This window comes from Diceros bicornis, chromosome 5 (genome assembly GCF_020826845.1).
Source record: "Diceros bicornis minor isolate mBicDic1 chromosome 5, mDicBic1.mat.cur, whole genome shotgun sequence".
NCBI lineage: Eukaryota > Metazoa > Chordata > Mammalia > Perissodactyla > Rhinocerotidae > Diceros > Diceros bicornis.
The window spans coordinates 82,161,544-82,186,344 of record NC_080744.1 but is presented as its reverse complement, the minus strand read 5'-3'; the positions used below and the strand labels follow the sequence as shown (position 1 = coordinate 82,186,344).

At 38.2% G+C, this 24,801-nt stretch overlaps 1 protein-coding gene across 8 annotated transcripts in view; it reads right to left on the bottom strand.

Annotated features, from left to right (window-relative positions):
- Positions 1-24,801, bottom strand: part of TTC23 (tetratricopeptide repeat domain 23) — a 96,447-nt gene that overhangs the window by 60,687 nt on the left and 10,959 nt on the right. For 7 of the 8 annotated variants that reach the window (XM_058542356.1, XM_058542353.1, XM_058542358.1 and 4 more), the window contains 4 exons: positions 15,897-16,096; positions 9,196-9,319; positions 6,349-6,499; positions 6,035-6,160 (listed from right to left, as the gene is read on the bottom strand). In XM_058542356.1, the coding sequence (XP_058398339.1) occupies positions 6,035-6,160; positions 6,349-6,499; positions 9,196-9,319; positions 15,897-16,076 (581 nt within the window). In that variant the 5' untranslated portion in view covers positions 16,077-16,096. Of the gene's footprint in view, positions 1-6,034; positions 6,161-6,348; positions 6,500-9,195; positions 9,320-15,896; positions 16,097-21,996; positions 22,041-24,801 lie in introns of all 8 variants that reach the window. The other variant, XM_058542355.1, reaches the window with a different exon arrangement.

The following is a 24,801-nucleotide window of genomic DNA, read 5'->3' as shown; positions in this document are numbered from 1 at the left end:
TTTCCCGGGAGCAGGAAAGGGAGAAGCAGGGCTTTGAACACATGAGCATTTGTCAGAGACTTTATGCCCAAGAGATAAATGCAGAGAAAGTAATTCTTTAAAGAAACACATCTACAGAGGTGCGACTTAGACATCAAGAATCTCCAGGCGATGGGATGAACTAAAAAAAAGAAAGAAGCTGAGTCCAGAAAGCAGCAGTTAGATTTGGAGATTACTGACTCGACCAATCTAGGAAGGACTGTGAGATCTAAAAAAAGACTATTATTGAAGTATCAAAAATTCTCACTAAAAAACACTGGGGATGCTTTATGGGGAGGCATATGGAACTGAGTAGAATTCCTCCATCCAAATGAGGTGATGGCAGGTAGATATATACACTGTTCAAGTGGCCACTGTTTTCTCCATTATCTTCACCCCTTCCCAGGAAGTACTGGCTCTGGGGATACCTTCCTCATTTCCTTTCCTCTTTGGAAAACTTATGTTAGAATCACTTTCCAAATCTCACGTTGGTATCACTTTCCAAATTGCATGACTATAATGAACCAAGAGAAAGCAAGACAAAGAAATGAACTCAAGCTTTAAAAAAAACATATTAAGACTCTCCAACTTTTAGCTCAGGCAGTTCACGAGAGCAAATACAAAAAAACAGCCTTCTCAAGTCACAGGACAAAAATATAGGAAAGAATATTGCACACCAGGGGCAGCCTTGGGGTACAGAATCTTAATCTGTGATGTAAGTACATGCTTTAAAATCAAATCATTTCTGTAATGACAGAAAAATGTTCAATTACACAGTAATAAAAATAATTACTACTTTTTTTTAAAAGGGTGTACCATGTACCTAGACGCTTTAATGTGGGGTCCATTTCATCATCACAGCCACCCTCTGAGGTCTGATCATTGCCACTTTAAGAAGGGAGGAGAATGTGGGACTTGCCCACGGTCCTGCAGCTGGGAAGATTGAATGGACGCTGATTTGAAAGGAGGGCCACCTGACTTTAAAGCCCACTTTGTAAACCATACCACGTCATTCCTTCGAGATACATGGGAGGTGTCATGTTGATGCTCTGAGGAGAGTTTAGTTATCACAGGCACACTTGAGAGCTGGCTCAGCACAACAACGCCGCCAGACAAAGTGCTCACTGGGCAAGCTGTGGAAGACTCCAAAGACGACATATCACGCAGTCACAGAGAAAGCCTGGACAGGACACGTGTTCTGGAACAGCAGTCTCAATAGATCATCACCATCATGCCACACAGAAAGATCATTTAAAAAGGTGTGTGTGTAACGGTGTGTGCCTGTGTATACTGAGACAACCATCTGAGTCTGGAGATCTAGCTATCAGCAACCAGGATAGAAAAAGAAAATAATTCTTAATATTGGGGAAGAGTTTGCCCATTTTTCCTAGTGACTTTCTTTATCAGATTTAAAAAAACAACTGCACGCATAGGAACGTATGATTTGGATTCACTCTCCAAAGTTAATAAACAATTAGTGAATGAAGTAGTGCTGGAACAGAGGACAGGTAGAAGGGACGAAGCTTCAGGCCACAGTTAGGGATGGAAGGCACAGAGCATGAGTCACCCTGCAGCACTTATCTGTAAGCCCAAGGAGAAAAGAACTGGCCTGGTCTGATGGGCACCATAAAAGGCGAGGCAGGAGGAGGAAGAAGATGCACTGAAAGATACCCTTTTAAGAGAAACATAAATCCCGCGAGAGCTGCCAGACAAATTATCCTGGCCTTCCACCTCCAAGACCTGGCCAAAGAAAAGTCCATTGTGGTTGTGAGTATGACTACAGAAATGTACAAACCCAAAGCCTTGTTACTTTCTAAAGCAGATGGGTTTAGGCAAAATATTCACACTTTAGTGAGGAGAAACAGCAAACTGATCAAATAAAAACCAGGCGGTTTAAACATGCAAGTTCCAGTGAATCACTGTGAAGAATCAGGATGCAAAGAAGTAGCAAAGTTTAAAACAACTCCACTAAACACAAAGTAACTTTGTGGGATAGTTGAGAGCATTAACTTAAATTCTTGTTGGGTATCCAGCACAGATGCGTACAAGGCTCGCCATCTGCTGGCAAGGCTTGGCACTGCTAATTTGGAAAGCACTATTGGATGAGGTGCCAGATCCTGACAGAGGATAATTTACCCGATTTTGTAGCAACACTGCTCAACATTAAGTACTAATAACATTCGTCAGGTCTCAACAGATGCAACAAATATCAGATCTTGGACCACTGATTTGTATATTTCCTATCCTACAATACAGGATAGAATACCTACTTCTGGGCAAGAAGAAATTCTGGACTGGTAGGCCCTTCCAGTCACTACTCTCTTCCTCCTCTTGTTACATAAATGGAAGCATACAGTATGAATTCTTTTTGATCTGGCTTCTTTCACTAAACATTATGCTGTGAGAGTCATCCATGATGTTAAGCATAGGAGTAGTTTGATCATTTTCTTTGTGTGAACAGATCACAATTTTATCTATTCTACTTTTGATGAATGTTTAGGTTGTTTCCAGTTCTTGGCTATTACAAATAATGTAGCTTTGGACATTCATGGCTGTGTCTTTTGGTGAACATACGTGTGCATTTCTGTTGGGTGTATATTAAGGAGGGATACTGCTGGGTCATAGGGTATGCAAACGTTCAAATTTAAAAGATAAAGCCAAACAGTTTTCTACAGTAATTAGACCAAATATATTCTAAACAACAACATAAGAGAAAGCATATGAAAGCACGACATCCTTGCCAACACTTGATATTATCATTCTTTTAAAAAACTTTAGCCATTCTAGTGGAAATGTAGTAGTATCTTATTTTCATTTTCATTTCCCGATGACTGATAAGATGGAACACTATTTAATATGTTTATCAGCTATGTGGGTATCGTTTTTTGTGTTTCAGTTTCATCCTATTCAGTTGTTTGTGTTTGTTTTATTGATATACGAGTTCTCTACAGATTCTAGATACGAACCCTTTGCCAGTTATATGTATTACAAATATCTTCTTCCTCTCTGTGCTTGTTTGTGGTAATGAAATATATGGTGGTTTAAATACAGAATAACATAGGGGCCGGCCTGGTGCGCAAGCGGTTAAGTGCGCACGCTCCGCTGCGGCGGCCCAGGGTTTGCCGGTTCAGATCCCCGGCGCGTACCGACACACCCCTTGTCGAGCCACGCTGTGGTGGCATCCCATACAAAGTGGAGGAAGATGGGCATGGATGTTAGCCCACGGCCAGTCTTCCTCAGCAAAAAGAAGAGGATTGGCAGATGTTAGCTCAGGGCCGATCTTCCTCACAAAAATAAACAAACACACACACAAACAAATAAATAAATAAATAAATACAGAATAACATAGCACCAAGCAGAAGAGGATAAAGAGAAGTAACATGCTTAAAAGATCCTTACATTGTCAAGACGTGGCCAACTGACTAATTTACGTTAGATTCTAGTAAGTCAGGGTTAAAAGTGACAAACTCCATGGTAGTCACTAGAAGAAAAATAAAACAATGGATAAGTTACCAGTTAATAGGTAGGAAAACAGAATGATAAAAGTATTTGATAAATCTAAAAGAAGGCAATAAAAGAGAAAGAAAGGAATATAAAATTGGCAGGACAAAAGAAAATTTAAACTCAATATATCAGTAATTAAAACAAAAAAACGCACAAAGACTGAAAATTAAGGAATGGAAAAAGATATAGGAAAATTTGTACCAAAAGGCAGCTAGGGTACCAATTTTAATATTAGGCAAAATAGATGTGGGGGACAAAGAAGGACAACATATACTGACTAATAGAATAATAGATTAAGATATGCTGCTGTTTAACTCTCCTCCCACCCAACAGAATATCTCAGAATATATAAAACAATGACTGGCAGAACCATGAGGAGCTATAGATAGATCAATAATTGTAGTTCAAAATTTAAACTCACTCATCTTAAACACTAATATATCAAATTGGCAAAAGATAAACAAAAATGTAAATCTGAGTAACAGAATTAATAAGGTCATCCTAGTGTAAATTTATTTGAACCATACACACAACAAATAAAGAATATAATTTCTTCTGTAGCACATTTGGAACATTCACAAAAACTGACAATGGACTAGGTCACAAAGGAAGCTTCAGTAAATTTCAAAACATCGATACCATATACATAAATACGTTTCTGTCCATAGTGCAATAAAAGTAGAAATAAAACATATCTTTGAAAAATTGCATATATCTGCAAACTAAAACACATCATTTGAGTAATCTATGGATTAAAGAATAATTTATAAACTAAGTTATGAACTACTAAGAACTTAAGGTGCATGATAATGCTACACGTTAGAGCATGTGGGGCAGACCTAAAGCAAGACTTATGGGGATATTTTGGAGAATATCTTTGACACCTGGGTGGGAAAGACTTTCTAAACAAACTCCCAAAACATAAATCATAAGGTTAAAAATTAATAGATTTGACTCTAGCAAAATTAAGAATTTCTATGCCATGAAGAATAGCAGAGACAAAATTAATACATGGGCAATAGATGTAAGAAGATATTTGCAACATCACTAATATTTATAATATACAAGAAAATCTTGATTATCAATAAGAAAAGTACAGGGAGGCCCAAAAGAAAAATGAGAAAGAATACTAACAAGCTATTCATAGAAGGGGAATCTCAAATGGCTAAGAAGTATATGAAGAGGTACTCAAACTCACTAATAAGAGAAATGTAAACAGAATTTTAAAATAACTAACTAAATAGCACATTATATGCATCAGGGTGGCAATGGTTAGAAAGACCGACAGTGCCAAATATCGTTGGGGATGTGAGAAAACCTGCCTGCCCTGAGAGGGGGAGTGCAGATGGGTGTAGCAATCGGCCAATGTGTGGTGAACTTGAAGTACAAATGTGCCCCGTGAACACGCAATCCTATCCCAGTGCTAAGTGGAAAAAAATGAGAAAGAGTGAGATATATACCACAAATTTACACAAATATACTACAAACCTAAAACACATAAATACATAAAACAACACTATTATTCAGAAATACATACTCAAAGACATAAATCATCATTAAAATAAGTATCTACGATATATTTGGGGCAGAATGAGAGTAAGGATCAGAGATGAAAGAAAAAAATCAATTTAAAAAAGCATACCAAAGGTCTTGCATGGACTGATGAATTTTCAGCACTTCATGTCCAAAAAACTCCCCAAACAAAACAAAATAACAAGAGTGGAGTTATGATCATAAAAAATATCTGTAAAAGCATGAGTGCAAGTTGGTCCTTCCCAGTTTCCACTTATATGGAAGCATTAGGTGTGTTCTCTCAGGGCCCTTTCCTTCTTAAAATGATCCCACTGGGTCTCTGAGTTCACTTGGGGATCAACCTATGCATACAGTTTGGTTATGAAGGTAAACTGAATTCTTCCAGCTTTGGCTAAGGGCCTCCATGGGGATTCTCTACCTTTTCTAGAAGAGACTTTCTCCGCCCTCTTCCTCCCATGAACTCATCTTTCCAAAGAGTTGTATGCATACTGTTACCCCAATGCTCTGGGGAATTGGCTTGGGGTGGGCCTTTGGGGCAGGATAAATGTGCTAACTACCCAAGGTCCATCCTCTTCTCCCTCAGGCTCCAAGCATTCAACCTTTCAGCTAGGTTGATTTGGTGAGTGTGGGGTGAGGGTGAGGGGAATAAACAAAAATCCTCTCATCCTCAGGGAATCAGATATCTTTAAGATCTTTCTCTTTTGAGGCCTTAATCATAAAATCAATGTATTGAAATATTTTAGACTAAAGCACTAGGGGAAAAAAAGAAGAGGAGGGGAAGGGAAGGGCATACGTGCAAGAGGAGGGGGGCAGGGAGAGCAGGCAGATAGACCGCGGGCCTTTTATACTTCTGGACAATCGCCACAGAGAAACCACGGACACAGCATCATGGAGAAGCTCCTCCTGCCTGAAGACAGATTCTTCTGGCAAAGAACCTCCAGCTGTCATGTATATAAAAAATCCTAAGCTGGAAACTTACTGTGCCAATGACAATTTGATCCGTGCTTGAATTTCTATCCATTCTTCCTTTATAATCCTTTCACATTGCAGCAGCTCCTTTGCAAGTCTCTCTGCTTTGGTCAAATTCTCTGAAGCTTCTTTAAATCTGAGTTGTGTTCAGGAAACTTTACACTTGGTTCTACATTCTGGGACCCCAGTTCCCAGACATCCTTGGCTCTCCTACTTCCCACCACCCTTCCTGAGTCATCTGCCAGCTTTTGATTTGGCCTTGAAAATTAACTATAAGTATTATGAAGGGTATTTCTATTTGTAAAGGTGAGCGGCAAAGGATACTTGTGAAGGGAGAGTAAGGCTCTCCCCATGGTATGGAATAGTTCAACTGAACACTTGAAAACGTCTGTATCATCGTGATAGGGAGGTACAATGGAGTTGGTGAGGATTTCTTTGGCTTTTTCTGCATGTTGTTTTGCTTGCAGTGACATCCCTGTGGACAAAGAAAAAGAGGTCTCAGTTTCTTTTTCATCTCAGCTGGACAGGAATACAGTTATCTATGGCCAGGGAATCTAATGAGATCTCCTTTACATATTGTCAAGTGGCACATAGAGATGTATAGGGGCCACACGAAATATTGTCGTGACTGTAAAAACCAAAGAAGTGTTTTACAACTAGTACTTAAGATAAATTTTTCCCCAAATGGTCCTTTTAGAAATAAAACAAACAGAATGAGCAGGAATTGAACAGTTTTGAAACCTCACCAACATCAGATGGAAAATATGTTCTAAATAATTATAAAAACAAATGGGATACAAGGACTATAGCATTCTGGGCAGGAAATAAGATATTCATGAATTTTAATCCTGGCTTTGTGACAGCAATCTTAATGAAATATTAAAAATTCTGAATCTTCTGCTCACCCACCTATAATCATAACGTTAGAGTTATTTTAACATAATATGAATATGATGATATCTACAAAAACTTACAAACACCATTCCAATGAGGTAATGGGCTAATGTGCTATAATCTCTTGTTCCTATGTGGTAATCCACTAATATGAAACAATGGAGTAAAAACAAAAGTTACCACCGAGAACTAATTCCCCAGTCTGTTCTAGTGTTCTTCCATGGGCTTATTAATTTGTGGTAAGAGTGTCACTGGGAATCACCCGTTAGATTTCGGGGCTTTTCATTTCCCCACACTCCCATCCTCTTCCCCACCAATGACACCCCCTTCCACACCCCCTCCCACCTACATGTATATACTCCTGGTCTTATGTTCTTTATTATACGGAATTGTATCTCAAACCTCTTTAAAAAGCTGTCAAAGTACAAAGTTCATTCTGTTCCTATGTCTATAAAACAGAAAGAATATATTTTCTGATGGAAAAAATCCAGGATATGCTCTTCCTGTGAAACTCCTAATAGAATTTTGTCTTATTTTTTAAAAGCACACACTTATTCAACCTACCAGAAATTTATTAGTGCCAATTATGCATGCAATATTACAAAAGGCATGGTAGACTACATTTGCAACTTTGGTCCATTCTCTCAAGGAACTTGAACTCAAACTACTGGAGGCAGCATTGGTTGAGGTTCAAGAACACTGGCTCTGAAGTCAAACAGCTAAGGATGAATTCCCTGCTCCACCACTTACTCTGAAACATCGGCCTCAACTTCTTCAACTGTAAACAAGGATTAATAGTATTACCTACCTCATAGGACTGTGGTGAAGATTGAATGAGATTATGTATGGAAAATAGTTAGCATGGTAACTGGCACTCAATAAGACCTTAATAAATGATAGATATTGCTTTTACTTTAAATTGAGAAAGAAATACTATTATGTAGAAAGGTGTGGAAGAAAGGCATCATTTGAAACCCTAGATACCAGGACACTTGTACTGGCATCCAAAATCCTAGGTCTGAGTCTCAGATCAGCTACTTATTGACAGTATGATCCGAGGCAAGCTGTTTCAACTCAGACTCATTGTTTCCTCTGAATTTAAAAAATAAGGAGTTGGGTGGGGTTTGAACTAGATGATCTCCAAGGTCCCCTCTGGCTCAAACAGTCTTTGATCTAACAGGTAGGACCAGTGTATAATCAGATTTGGCCAAATTTACCGAGTGGCAATTCTATGCTTAGCATTGCAGTGTCCTCTTCTATTATTTTATTTATTCACTGGACCAATTCCAGGAAGTTAGTACCACCATCACCATTATCATCACTTTTCAGTTGAAGAAACGAAGTACAGAGATCTACTCTTGTACATCTTGTCCTAGGTTGCCAGTCAGAAAGTAAACGACATGATATCTTGTTTTTTTTCCCTTCCCTGAATCCATTGTCCCTTCCTCTGTTTTCTTTTGGGGACACCCAGCCCCCACACACCCAATCCATGTGATTTAGCCAAGGTTAGCTTCTTCCCTAGGATCCAGTGGAGCCAAAAAGCATGTCTAGCCAATCAGACTATTCCTTGCCTTTGACATACAACCCAAGTTGGCACAATTAGAACCCCTAAATCTTGAGAGTTTGGTAGAGAGACATTCTTTTTGTCCTGGGACTGTTGAGGAGGGAAGCTAAAATTGCTGGCAGCCTTACTGCCACCATGTGGGCAAAGCCTGGCTAAGAATGGAGCCAATATAGAGAAAAACAGAGCCACGTGGTGGGAAAAAAGAGAAATAGAAACTGATCACATTGTTTGCACACCTGGGTCTGGCTAGCTCTACAGTAAGTTTTACCCTTGAATTTTTAAGTTGTATGAGCCGATACATTACCTTTGTTTATTGCCAGCTTGATTTAGTCTTTTATTTTTGTGGGGAGGGCAGTCACTTACAGGCAAGAGACTCTCCATCAATACAGATGTGAATGGATCCCATTTTAGGCCCCTACTCCATGCCCTGGGCCCTTTCTACAATGCCCACAAAGCTAACAAATTAATTCTCTCCCAAGAACCCAGCTTTTAACATCATAAATAACAAAATTCCAAAGGGCTAAAATCTTCCTTCCTTTTTCATGTATTATATTAAAAAAATCTTATTGATTCTTTCTGAAAGGAGATGGCTTATCAATGTGTGGAGAGGAAGATATCCAAGAAAACTTAATCCTTCTAGTCAAGTGTGAGACAAATATGGGGAAAGAGCAGAAACCAACTGACTGATCCTCCTCAGCCTGAGACTAACTCACCTTTCAGCTGGAGGTAGCCTTGAGCCAGATTAACATGTGCCTCTGCTAGTTTCCAATGGGAGTCGCCATAGCAAATTCTTGTCAGTGCCACGCAGCGCACAAGCTCGTGGACGGCCTGTTTATACTGTGAGGAAGAGGAAATGGGCTTACCAGTTAGACAACTGAAATCTTAGAGTCACAAAGCTCAAAACTGTCCTGTACTTTTATCCATTCAATATATATATATATATATAGAGAGAGAGAGAGAGAGAGAGAGAGGGAGTGCTTGCTATGTGCTAGGCATGTTTCTAAGCACGTGGGAGACATCAGAGAACAAAACAGACAAAGATCTGTTTTGGGCAGTAGGGTTTTCATCTGGTAGGGTGAAACAGACAATAAACATAAGAAATAAGTAAAATTTATAGTACATTTAAAGGTGAAAAACATAATGGAATAAAGAAAAGTAGAATAAGTGGAGCAGACATCTAATCATTCCCTAGGTTTTCCAGCTGCCATCCATCCAGAGATGAGGGTTTAATGTCCCCTTGCCTTTGAATCTGGGCTTTATGACTGTTTGGCCAAAAGAACACGGAGCAAATGATGCAGTGCCACTTTTCGGACCCAGGTCTTAAGGACCTTGAGGCTTCCACTTTCTGTCTCTCCTTAGGTACTCACTCTTGGTACTTGTTATGGGCTGAATTGTGTCCCCCGCAAAATTCATATGTTGAAGTCCCAAGTACTTCAGAATGTAATTATATTTGGAGAGAAGGTCTTTAAAGAGGTGAAAAAGTTAAAATGAGGCCATTAGGATGGGGGCCTAATCTAATATGACTGATGTCCTTATAAGAAGAGGAAGAGACACCAGGGATGTGCACACACAGAGAAACACCTTGTGAGGACACAGCAAGAGGACAGCCATCTGCAAACCAAGGAAAGAGGCCTCTGAATGAAATCAACCCTGCCGACATTTAGATCTTGGACTTCTAGCCTCCAGAACTGTGAGAAGATAAACTTCTGTTGTTAAAGCCACCCAGTCTGAGGCATTTTGTTATGGCAGCCCTAGCAGACTAATAACCCAACCACCATGCCGCCCCATGGCGCCGGTAGCCAGCAACAATTACTCAGCCACAGGAGTAAGCCATCTTGGCAGCAGATTCTCCACACCTGTCAAGCTCAGCTGAAGCTGCATGGAGCACAGCTGACCAGACCCTACTGAGCTCTGCACAAATTGTAGGTTCATGAGCAAAATGAATGGTTGTTTTTGTCTTATGCCACTAAGTTTTAGAATATTATATAGCAATAGATAGCTGGAATAGCAAAAGAGGAAGTGGAAGGTACAAAACTGAAGGAGGCAAAGTAGAGGAAGAAAGGTAAAAATAAGGACAGAGTGTTGGAGAAGATCCAGAAGACCCAGGACGCACTCCCAGTCAACGTCTAAGCTCAAAGGGCCTGCATTTCCACACAGTTCCCACATGGACTAGAAACACTTTCACCCTGAAACAATACTCATCTTCACAAAAATACATGGCCAGACAGTTGACCACAGCACAGTCACTTTTGTGACCTAGCAGCAGGAGGCTGAGGGACATTGTGCTCACTCCCTAGTGATGAAAGAAGATGGAGCTGTGGCTTTTCTGTATAGAAACATTTTTCTTATTACAAAAGTCATACATGCTCATTATCAAAATATAGATGAGCAAAAAGATGAAAATAAAACATCACCTGCAATCTCACCTCTTAGAGACAACTAGGTAGCTAAATATCCCTCCAGTCTTTACTCCTATGAATCTATATATTTTTTTCTTTTTCTAAAATAGGTTCATAAGCTACACGTAGGGTTGCCACTTGTTTTAACAATTTGTGAACACTTCTCCATGTAATCTTTTAATGGCTGCATAGTATTTTATTACATGGATATATCATAATTGAGTTATTGAGCATTTAGGTTATTTTTAAATTTTTTACTCTCTGAACATCTGTGTGGATAGCTTTGCTTGTATCCATAAGTATTTCCCCAGAATAAATTCCTAGAAATGCGAGTATTGGGTAAAGGATGTGCAAAATCCTGAGGCTCTGCGTAGTGATTGCTAGAGTGCTGCCTCGGGAGGTTGTACCGATCCACACTTCCAGCACAGTGTGTGCGATTAGGAATGCCCCTTACATAGAGGTGTGTTTTAACTTGCCAATTTGTCAGTTAATTCATTTCTCTTGTTTTAGTTTGCATTTTTTCCCCCAAACTGGTGAGGCTGAACATCTTCAGACGTTTATTGGCTCTTTGTACTTCTTTTGGGAATCATCTTTTTATTGCCTCTAGAGACACGAAGTTTAGGGAATAGCTTCCTTGGAGACAAAGCTAATGAATACAGTGTATAAGAAAGAAAGCAATGATGAAAACATTGGGAGGTCTAGATAGGCAGTCTGCCAAAAAGAGAGGGGGATGTGATCTGATAGAGAATCTGTCCCAACCACAGATTTCCAAGGAAGGGGCGATGCAGGCTGAGAGTCAGGTCTCCCAGATCATAGCCTTGGTCCTTGCAACCTGCATCACGGACCAGGGGACAGAGAGAGCCCTCCCTCTACTTTCTTATTTGCTAGAATGCATAGTCCAGATAACCCTTTTGGCTTTCCAATCTTTGTCCTGCCAGTTCCGGTAGTTTTACCCAACAGGCATGGGTAGGGGGTAGACAGAAGAGAAGTATGAGTAGGCAGACAATTTCAGAACTGGGATGAACATTAGAAATCATCTAATCTGATCTTGTCAATGTAAAGAAGAAATGTAAGGCCAGAGAGGTGAGATGATTTACCACAGAGTGGTAGAGTCAGAACTCACAGTCAAGCTCCTCGTTGCAAAGTCCAGAGCTCTTTCCATAACATCATTCTTGAGCTCTTAATATTAAAATATGCAACTCTGATGATCAGTAAGTCTGGCCACATATATTTTAAAATGGGTATTTAATACCCAGATTGTGGTGTCTAAATACTATTCTCCACTAAGAAGAACCAGGATTCCTTGAATCCATAGCTGAAGCAGAGGAAGTACAAGATGAACCTGAAAAATCTTGATGTGCTGGAAACTAAGGAAAGAATAATGGGGATGTATCAGGACTCAGGAGCCAGCCTGAAGTGGCTCCCAGTGGCAAATATAGGACAATTCAAGCTTTGATGATGATAATGGATTGTAACATATTTGAAAAATAGGATTTCCTAAACCCATACTGATATAAACAAGTGAACAATAAAGTGTGAAGAAGGAAAAGCTCTTCCTTATAAAAGAATGCCAACAAATAAATTTTGAAAGAATCCCAAAGTCAGAGAATCGTCATTTGACAAACATCATAGTAATAACTAATTCAGGTGAGAATCATCAATGGATGCTAAAACTAGGAGGTGAAGTTTTAATGAGGAATAGGATATATTTAAATCTCAGTGAATCTCCCCACAAAATATTTATTAATTACAAAGGGAAGAACAGTCACTCTACAGTGAAGAAACCTGCCAGACAGCACCTTAACCAAGTGATCAAAGTTAGCATCATAGTAACAAGACAAGAAGATATCATATGACTCCTGATATGATGCACTGAGAAGAGCCCTACGGTCATGTCTGCGGGATTCCTGCCCAAAATGCATAACCTGAATCTAATCATGAAGAAATGCATGACAAATTCAAATTGGGAAATAGTCTACAAAATAATTGGAGTTACTTGTTATAGACTGAATGTTTGTGACCACCTGCAAATTCACATGTTGAAGCCCTAACCGCCATTGTGGTATTTGGAGATAGGGCCTCTAAGGAAGTAACTGAGGTTAAATGAGGTCATAAAGGTGGGGCACTGATCCAATAGGATTAGTGTCCTTATAAGAAGAGACACCTTTTTCTCCTCCTTCCCCCACATCCACAAAGAAGAGGCCATGTGAGGACACACCTAGAAGGTGGTGGTCTGCAACCCAAGGGGAGAGCTCTCACCAGACACCAACCCTGCTGGCACCTTGACCTTGGACTTCCAGCCTCCAGAATTGTGAGAAATACATTTCTGTTGTTTAAGCCACGCTGTCTGTGGTTTTTATTACAGCAGCCTGAGCTGACTAATACAGTACTTTTCAAAAATATCAAGATTATGAAAGACCAAGACAGGCTAAGGAACTGTTCTAGTAGATTAAAGGAGACTAAAGAGACATGGCAACTATATTCAACATGAATTCATGGATTGCACCATGGATCTGTCTGATTTTTTCTTTCTGTACATGACATTATTGAGATAATTGGAGAAATGTTGATAAGGTTTGTAGATTAGATAATAGTATCATACCAATATTAATTTCCCAATTTCAATCATTGTACTATGGTGTTGTAGGAGAATATCCTTTATTCTTAGGAAATATGTGCTGAAGTATTTAGGGGTAAAGAACTATAATGTCTGTAACTTACTCTCAGATGATTCAGAAAAACAATGACAGAGAGAAAGCAATAAAGTGAATGTTCACAATTGGTGCACCTTATAACTTTTCTGTAAGTCTGAAAGTATTTTAAAATAAAAAATTACCAAAAAATGGCCATTTCAAAAAGCAAGTGTTAATATTTTCTTCAAAATACTTTTAAAGCTTCCCAGGGCACTTAACTTGAGACCTGCAAGGCCTTAACTGAACCGACTGCCTCTCCAACTGCATTTGACATCAGCCCACAGCTTCCTCTCTTCTTTTCAAACACATCACGCTTGTGCCTACCTTACAGAATTTATGGGTACTGTTCCTTCTTGCTAGAACTCTTTTCCCTCAGCTCCTTCATGATGGCTCCTTCTCTTCTTCAGGTCTTAGCTCATATGTCACCACTTCACAGAGGACCTCCCAGACCACCCTACCCAAGATAGCCCCACTCTATTTCCTCTCTAGCACTTAGCACAGTCTCTAGTTAGCCGGTTTATTTACAAGTCAATTGCCCCTCAGCTCCATGAGGGCATGCAACCTGGCTGTTCTGTTCACCACTGGATCCAGGGGTTCCTTATCTGAACTGCAGAACTCAGAAAAGGCTTTAGTATCATTCTAGACACAAGGTGAGAAGTTAATTCTTTACATACACTAAATGCCTTAGCGCATTAGGGCTTAATTCTTTTTTTTTTTTTTTTAGGGCTTAATTCTTTTGCAGAACTCTGGTTGAGAAAGGCTGCCAGCTGAGGCCTACCTAGCACAGGGCCTGGCACACAGTAGGTACTAAATAAATATCTGTTGCATAATGAATAAGTAAACATTCAAAATGGAATTCACACCTCCTCTCCATAATTCTGCTCTTCTTCCTGTATTCATTGCAATGACAAAGGGCACCAGCAAGCCTCTAGTTACCCACGCTGGCTGAGACCTAAGTCAGGAATTGTACACACGCCGCTCTGGCTTGGTCTTGCCTCTCCATCTCCTGCATCTCCTCAGTCACCAGGTCCTACTGATTCACAATTCCAAATACCTGCCAAAAGATCTCAGCATCTCTACTGCCTCTGCCGTACTTCAGGCCCTCATAATTCCTTGCCAGGATTATTGCAGATATCCTCCGAACTGGCCCTCCTCCTGTTTTACTCCCTTCTCATCCTCCTCCATACAGCTTTCTGAGATCTGAGTGATTGTTCCAGAAACTGAAACTTGCTATGGCATTCTCCTGCTTATAATCCTATGATAGTCTCCAGCACCTTGAGGAGAAAATCTAAACTCTTTTCCTGGGTGCTGAACACCCTCTGGGCCCCAGCTCCTGTCCATAATCCAACCTCATTTCCTGCCCTCTGTCACTAAAGCCTGCATCCCAGATGGCTCCTTGTAGTTCCCCAAACACACTGTGCACCCTTAGACCCTCAGTTCTTGCCCATCTGCTGCCTCTGCCCAGAACACTATTGTCCTCTCCCTTACCTGGCCAACTTTGAAGCACTGTTATCAGTACAGTCCAAGTAACTCCTATCCCAAGAGTGGTGCCTTAACTGCTGTTGCTCCACCAACTCCAGGCTCATTGCCCACTCCACTTTCCCTCACTCCTCGTGTTTTGCGTCTATATCACCAGAGCTTGTGTCTGTCACAGGACTTATTATGCTAACTACCATTATCTGTCCTGCTGTCTGTCTTCCCAACCAAACTATGAGTCCCTCCAAGGCACAGGCTGTAGCTTTCCCATCTGTGCCCCCAGCACCTGGCACATATGAGGTATATAGTAGATATTTGTTAAATAATGACTGGATAATCAGGACTGGACACATAAGAGGGGGTAGAGAAATACACATTGAATAAATGGGTGAATGAGTAAAACTTGAGGAGAGAATGGCAAAGAAGTGTGCAGAGAACAAGAAGGTTAAGAACATAAGAAATCTAAGCTACGAGAGAAGAAGCTTCATCTGCTTTGTGTTGTCTTCCAGACAACACAAAGACCTGGTACACAGGAGGAGCTCAATAAATATTTATTGGCTGATGGAAAATGACTGAGTAGGTCAAATCTACAACCAGTCAGTCTGGTATACACCCCAGAGGTCAGGGTAGTCTTGTTTGTTCATTTGTGCAGTCACTCAACAAACACAACATTGACTATGCCAACTGCTGGGCTTGGAGCCCTGAGGTGCTACACCGATTCATGCTGTGAAAAAGGCACTCTCTTATATACTCTCTTGTACCAAACTCCAGAGAGTAGGAATGTAACCTAGAATATCCTACTTTTCAATTACCAGAGTACAGGTGTAGAAAAGAAAGGCTCCTTACCTCCTGACTGCTGGAATAGGACTTCGCTTTCTCTTCACAGAGGCAGAGTTTCTCTCGAGGAGGCTGGAATAGTGCTGTCTGAGGCAGCTTGTTTTGGATCTTCTTTCCAGGCGTTATGCTGACAGCAGCAACAATTTCATCTAGGTGGTTGGATATGTGGGTTTCCTGTGATTCTTGCATATTTTTATATGCATTATCCTCTAATTTTTAAATAAGAAAATAAAGGTATTAAATAATTTCCATAGTTACTCTTAGAAATACATATTTTTTCCTAGAAACTGAGGCTAGAATCTAGGAAAATTTCAACACTATACTCGTGACTTCTTTGAAATTAGTAGCAGTCTGTCCAAAAAGATCCTGGTGGCTAGTACTGGCTTCTTTGTAAAACTTTCAGGTTGATTTCCAGTTCCAACTAAACCAAACAGTCTTTGTTCATCAAAAAAAAAAAAAAAAAATATATATATATATATATAAATACACACACATTTTATACATATATAAATATGTATATGTAAATATATATAATATGCACAAATAAAATATATAATACGCATATATAAAATATGTTTGTATACAATATACATATACATGTATATGTATAAATATACAGTAGAAATCAGCTGAGCCCAAACAACTCTCCAAGACCCCAGATTAGATCATCTGAACCCAACTGATCTTGAAGCAAGAAAAAAATGACTTGTTAAACTTTTACTTCCAGTCAAGTTGGGGTAATATGGACCAGATTTACCCTCTTGCCTGAAATAACCAACCAACCAACAAAACCAAAAAACAAACAAAAACACAACCCACAGACAAAAAAGTTATGAAACAATGGTTTTTAAGAGACAGAACATCAAGCCTGAGAGATGAAAAAAATGAGACCCATGATTGCTTTGAGAAAGTTTCCAGGACATGCAGGGAGGGGGGACTCAGAAGTTACCCCATAGATATCTGAGTTGAGGAAATAGAGCTGAGGGTCTGGGGAGACCAAGGTGGCTAGAGTTCACAGGACATATTACTGGAGAGGATAGAGTGGCACAGAGAGGAATCCAGAGATTAGCAGAGGGTCTCCGTCAAGTATGGGGAGAGAATACTGATCAGCATAGGTATAAGAAAACTACTTGAGTCTGAGACTCCTCTAATAAGATTGAAAGGAACACCAAGGCTGGCAGTGTCTATTCCCACCAACCAGACTGGAAAAACTCATAATTCATGAGGCATAGGGTAAAGTACTCAGAAAAGTTTTGTCTCGGTAGTGGGGAATAATTAGCCCTAGACTGAGTACTGCTCAGATCTACCTAACAAATCATAAAGGTAAGACCTAAAAGGATAAAACTGTTTTCTAGTAACTTAACTGTACCAGAGGACAAAACTCAAGGATATTCATAGGAATACAAAAATAACCAGCACACAACAAGGTAAAAATCACTAAGTCTGACATCCAATCAAAGATTACCAGGCATGCAAAGAGGCAGGAAAACATGGCCCATAATGAGAATAACAATCAATCAAAATTGACCCAGAACTGACGTAGATACTAAGTTAGCAGAGAAAAACAATCAAATAGTTATTATAATTGTATTCAATACATTTAAAAAGTTAAGTAGAGACATGGAAGATATAAAAAAGATCCAAATTAAACTTCTATATATGAAAATTATATGTGAGATGAAAAATACACTAGGTGAGATTAATGACTGATTAGATATTACATATTAAAAGATGAGTGAATGTGCAGATATAGCAATAGAAACCATCAAAAAAAAATCAGTGAGCTGTGAAACAATTTCAAGTTGCCTAATATATACGTAATTTGAGTCCCTAAAGGAAAGCAGATTGTAGCAGGGACAGAAAAAATATTTGAAGAAATAATTGCTAAAATTTTCCCAAATTTGCAGAAAGGTAAAAATCCACAGAGATCTAAGTTCAATGAATAGTAAACACAAGAAACACAAAGAAAACTACACCAAGAGACACATTATTACCAAATTGCTCAAAACCATAATAAAGAGAAAAACCTTAAAAGTAGTCAGAAAAAAAAGACACAAGATAAAAATGTAAAGGTAAGGATGGCAGCAGATTTCTTGGAGGAAAAAAAAGCACATGAGAAGAGAGTGAAGCAACATATTTAAAATATGGAAAGAAAAAAGTTGTCAAGCTAAAATTCTGTACCAGTGAAAATATCTTTCAAAAACAAAATCTGAAAGAATTTATCACCAGCAGATTTGCACTCCAATGTTCTCATAGAAATATTAAAGGAAGTCTTTCAGAAGGAAGGAAAATGATAACAAATGGAAATCTAGATCTATACAAAGGAATAAAGAGCAATGGAAATGATACTTATATGGGCAAATATGTAAGACTTTTCATATTATTCAAATCTCTTTAAAAGATAATCAACTGTTTAAACAAAAGAATAATAATGTACTGTGGGGCTTATAACATACGTATAAGTGAAATGTATGAAAACAGTAGCATAAAGGATAGAAGGGGAGGAATGGAATTGTGAAGTTCTTATATTGGATGTGGAGTGGTATAATGTTACTTGAAGACAGACTGAGATTAGTTAAAGATGTATATTATAAGCCCTACAGCAACCATTAAAATAACAAAATAAAGAGTTACAGGTAATAAGTCAACTAAGGAGATGAAAAGAGAGTCATAAAAATAATCCAATAGAAAATAGACAAAAGAGGGAAAAGGGAACAAAACACAGACAGAATAAATAGAAAATAAATAGCAAGGTGATAGACTTAAAGCTAACTATAGCAATAATAACATTAAATATAAATGGTCTAGGGCCGGCCCCGTGGCCTAGCGGTTAAGCGCTCACGCTCCACTCCTGGCAGCCCCGGTTCGGATCCCGGGTGCGCACCGAGGCACCGCTTCTCCGGCCATGCTGAGGCTGCGTCCCACATACAGCAACTAGAAGGATGTGCAGCTATGACATACAACTATCTACTGGGGCTTTGGGGGGAAAAATAAATAAAATCTTTAAAAAAAAAAGGTCTAAACACTCCAATTAAGAGATAGTCACTGACAGATTGGATAAAAATGCAAAACCCAACTATATGTTGCCTACAAGAAATTCACTTTAAATAGGAAAGACAACTAGATTAAAAGTAAAAGGATGGAAAATATCCTAAAATTAGTCAAAAACAAACTTGGAGTGTCTATATTAATATCAAAGTAGATTATACAGTAAAGAATATTACCATCAAGAAGGTGGTTTCATAAAGTAAAGAGTCAATTAGCAAGAGGACATAACCATCCCAAGTGCTTACACACCTAATAACAGTTTCAAAATAAGACTCAAAATTGATGGAATTGCAAGGAGAAACAGACAAATCCTCAATTATAGTGAGAGATTTAAATACTTTGCTCTCAATAATTGATACATCAAGTAGGCAGAAAATTAGTAAAGGGTATATCATCATGAACTATATCATCAACCAATTTGATTTGACATTTACTAGAACACTCTACCCAAAAAGAGCAGAATACACATTCTTTTCAAGATATGTGGACAATGACTAAGAGAGATTCTATTTGGGGTCATAAAACAAGTTTCAATAAATTTGTTAGGCTTCAAGTCATACAAAGTATAATCTCTGACTACAAAGGGATTAAATTGTAAATCAATAGCAGAAAGACGTCTAGAACATGTCCAAATACTTAGAAACTAAATAACAAACTTCTAAAAAAAACCGTGAGTCAAAGAAGAAATCAAAAAAGAAATTTCTAGGTGGTTTGAACTAAATGAATATAAAACTACAACATGTAAGAATTTGAGAATGTCACTAAAGCAGTTCTTATGGGGAAATTTATAACATTAAATGCCTATATTAGAAAAGTAGAAAGGCCGAAAATTCATGATTATGGCTTTTACCTTCAGCAACTAGAAAAAGAAGAGCAAATTAAACTCAAAGTAAACAGAAGAAAGGAATAAAATAAACAATAAAGCCAACCTCACAAATCAATGAAATAAAAATAGAAAAACAATAGAGAAAAATCAATGAAACCAAAATCTGGTTCTTTGAGACCAATAACATTGACAAATCTCTAACCTGGACTAATCAGGAAAAAAGGAGAGAAGACACAAATCACCAATATCAGGAATGAGAAGGATGATATCACTACAGATTCTACAAATATTAAAAGGTCAATATGGGAATGTTGTGAACACCGTTTATGCCGATAAATTTGACAACTTAGATGAATGGACAAATTTCTTTAAAGACACAAAATACTAGAGCTTACTCAAGAAGAAATAGTTACCTGAATAGCCCTATATCTATTAGAGAAACTGAACTTGTACTTTAAAAACCTTACCAAAAAAACGAAAAATAAAACTCCAGGCCTAGATGGCTTCAGTGAATCCTACCAGATATTTAAGGAAGATATAATACCAATTCCATATAACCTCTTCCAGAAAATTAAAAAAGAGAATATTTTCTAACTCATTTTATGAGACCTTGATACCAAAACAAGACAAATACGCTTCAAGAAAAGAAAATCGCAGATCAATATGCCTCAGAAACATAGATGCAAAAATTTAAAACAAAACTTTAGCAAATTAAACCCAGTAATATATAAAAGGGAAAATACACCATGACCAAGTAGAGTTCATCTCAGGAATGCAAGACTGGTTTAACATTCAAAAAGCAGTCAATGTAATTCATAACATTAATAAATGAAAAAAGAAAAACCATATTATCATCTTGATCAACACACAAAAAATATCTTGACAAAATCTAATATCCATTTCTGATAAAAAATCTTAGAAAAGTAGCAATAGAATTGTATTTCCTCCACCTGATAAAGGGCATCTATGAAAAATCTACAGCTAACATTAGACCTTTTGGTGAAAGACTGAATGCTCTCCCCCTAAGATCAGAAACAAGACAAAGAAGTTCATGCCCAACACTTCGAATTAACATTTTACTAGGGATTCCAGCCAGTGCAATCAATCAAGAAAAAGAAATAAAAGGCAGTCAAATCAGAAAGGAAGTAGTAAAACTGCCTTTATTCACAGACAGTATACCTCTGTTACCATCTACGTAGGAAATTGGATGAAATATGCCAAAAAATCTCCTAAAGTAAGTGAGTCTAACAAGGTTGCAGGATACAAGAGCACTATACAAAAATTATATTTCTGTACATTAGCAGTGGGCAATCAAATTGAAATTAAAATACAATACTATGTGCAATAGCATCCAAAAATATGAAATAAGGAATAAATCTACCAAAAGATGAATATGACTTATAGAGTTAAAACTATAAAACACAGCTAAGACAAATTAAGGAAGATCTAAATATACCATATTCATGAGTTGAAAGACTCAACATTGTTTTTTGTTTTGTTTTATTTTTTGCTGAGGAAGATTTGCCCTGAGTTAACGTCTGTTGCCAATCTTCCTCTTTTTGCTTGATGAAGATTTGCCCTGAGCTAACATCTGTGCCAATCTTCCTTTATTTTGTATGTGCGTTGCCTCCACAGCATGGCTGCTGAGGAGTGGTATAGGTCTGTGTCTGGGAACCGAACCCAGGCCACCAAAGCAAAGCTCACCAAACGTAACCACAAGGCCACGGGGCCGGCCCCTAGATTCAACATTGTTAAGATGTCGACTCTCCCCAAATTGATCTACAGATTTAAAGCCAAGCCAATCCAAGTTCCTGCATAGTCTTTTTTTTTTTTTTTGGTAGAAATTGACAAACCGTTTCTAAAGTTCATATGAAAATGCAAAGTACCTAGAACACTCAAAACAACTTTATAAAAGAAGAACAAAGCTAGAGGACAAACATAATTTTTATTAGGATTTATTATAAAGCTACAGTAACCAAAGCTGTTTGGTATTGCTGTCAAGATAGACAAATAGATCAATGGAACAGAATGGAGAGTCCAGAAGTGGGCCCCTGCATATATAAACAATTGACTGTTGACAAAACTGCAAAAGCAATTCATTGGAGAAAGAATAGTCTGTTTAATAAATGGTGTTAGAACAATTGGATATTCACATGTAAAAATAAAACAAAACAAAAATCGTTTTATCCATGCCTCACATCATATACAAGAATTAATTCAAAATGGAACACAGACCTCTATAAGAAAATCTTCGTGACTCTGGATTAGGCAAAGATTTCCTAGATAAGACACAAAAAAGAATCATAAAAAGAACAAAATGACAAATTGGACTTCATCAAAATTAAAAATTTCTGCTCTTCACGAGAAACTGTGAAGAGAATGAAAAGACAAGCCACAGGCTGGGAGAAAATACTTGCAAAACATGTTTCTAATAAAAAACTTTCAAAAGTCAATAATAAGAAAACAAACAGCTCACTATAAAAATGGGCAAAATATTTGAACAGACATGTCATCAAAGAAGCTATATTAAAGACAAATAGGCATACGAAAAGTACATCATTCTTCATTAGGGAAATGCAAGTCAAAACCACAATAAGATATCATTCATACCAATTAGAATAACTAAAATTAAAAAAAACTGACTGTACTAAGTATTGGTGGGGAGGAGGAAAACTTGGACTCTCATACACTGTTGGTGGGAATGTAAAATGTACAACCACCTTGGCAAACAGTTTGGCAGTTTCTTAATAAGTTAAACATACACCTGCCACATGATCCACCCATTTCACTCCTAGGTATTTACACAAAAGAAATGAAAGCATATGTCTGCACAAAGAATTACACACAAATGTTCACAGGAGTTTTATTTTTAATAGCCAAAAACTAGAAACAACCCAAATGTCCATCAATAGGCAAATGGATTAAAAAAATGTGGTATAGCTATATAATGAAATACTATTCAGCAATAAAAAGGAACAAATATGCTGTAACACGAATGAAATTCAAAATAGTTATGCTAAGTGAGAGAAGCCAGACAAAAGAGAGTACATACGGTATGATTCCATTTATATAAAATTCTAGGAAATGCAAACCAATGTGGAGTGACCAGATCAGTGGTTGTCTCAAAGTGGGGGTTGGGGAAGTGTCTGAGCAAGGAGAAGCAGAAGATTCGGGGAGGAGTAGGATGGAGAGATTACAAAGCAGCATGAGGAAATTTTGGGGGGTGATGGATATGTTCATTGTCTTGATTGTGGTGGTAGTTTCATGGGTTCTATACATACATCAAAATTTATCAGATTGTGTACTTTTATGACAATTAATAAAGCTGTTTTCAAAAACCATATATATCTATCAGCCTTTCAGAGATCCCTCCCCATTCACCCTACTCCCCACGTGGATACTTTAAACTACAATTTTATTATTTACTACAGGTAACATTTTAAATTTCACTCTATTGTCATTCATTTATTTATTCATTTAGCAAAATTTATTTAATTCCTACTATAAGCAATGCACTAGACTAATGCACTATGTAGAAAACAGTAACTCCAAGAAACTTAAAATCTAGCAGGAAAAAAGATCAGGTACACAATTACCACAACACTGGGTGGTACAAGCGCTGGAAGAGTGGGAAGTGGTAAGACTTCAGAAATGGGAACTATTACTGTTGAAGCAACTCAGCTTGTTTGGTTGCAAAAATTTCAGAGAGCAAGGATAGAGAAGGAAAGCTTCTCAAGTAGAGTGAATAATAAGCAAAAGCTCAGAAGTGGAAAGTGAAATGGGCATATGACTGACTGCTGGTGGTTCACTTTGGCTGGTATGTGTGGCGGACACGGACATAGAACAGAATTTTCCAAACCAACTTCTGTAGTATGTTAGAGCCACAAGACATTAAAGCTTAATCTATAAGGGAAGGTTATTGACAAAGATGATCGACTAAGTTGGTAAACACAAATAATGGTTCCACAAAAGCAGGGCTCTATGATCAAGTAAATAGATAAACATGGACAGGGCTGGGCCAGTGGCGCAAGCGGCTAAATGCGCGTGCTCCACTTTGGCGGCCCTGGGTTCCCGGGGTTCTGATCCTGGGCACGCATTGATGCACCGCTTGTCAGGCCACGCTGTGGCGGCGGCCCTTATAAAGTGGAAGAAGATGGGTATGGATGTTAGCTCAGGGCCAATCTTCCTCAGCAAAAAAAAAGAGGATTGGCATTGGATGTTAGCTCAGGGCTGATCTTCCTCACCAAAAAAATAAACAAACAGATAAACATGGACAAGTTTCTTTACCTCAGGTCTTCTTAAAGGCTTTAATGTGGTATAATTTCTTGTGAATATACTGCAGAGGGGTATAGTATGCAGCAATTTCCCAAACTTTTTTAACCGTGAAATGCTCTTTTTCTGGAGTACCTATTAAATCTTATGCAACTGATATTTTTTCGAGCATTGTTCGGGAGACCCTGAGGTAGAGGAAAAGTGGAAGGCTGGAGGCAGGTTTAGAAGACATTGATTTCAGGATAGGAATTTTATTGACTTTATTTGGCAGGTGGTAGTGAGCCCCTGAAGGTTTTTATCAGGAAAGAGAAAAAAAAATGCTCCTATGAGACTGATCTGTAATTAGTAGACAACTATATCACAATGGAAACCACAGGTGGCAAAGTGGCCACTGATTTTCAAACTTTAGATATTCGGGTACCACCTTGATGATTTTTACCATATCTATATTCTGCCTGAAATATTGTTAACTTTTTCTTCAAATCCTCACACTTTTTAAAAACTCAAATACTTACTTCAGCCACACCCTAATAAATAATAAGTGACATTATGGGTTTGATGTTATATTTCCCCTAATACACTTTAAAATAAAAACATAGGTATTAAGATTTAAAAAGTTTGTGTTCTACCTAACATCACATTAGGCATCACCAAATGTGTACCTTGGGAAATTTTAAATTTGAGCAATGGTCTCATGACCATTTTTAACCATGACCCATCACCCAAGAAGATTTCATCAAGTTTTACTTTCTATAGTTTACATTCTAA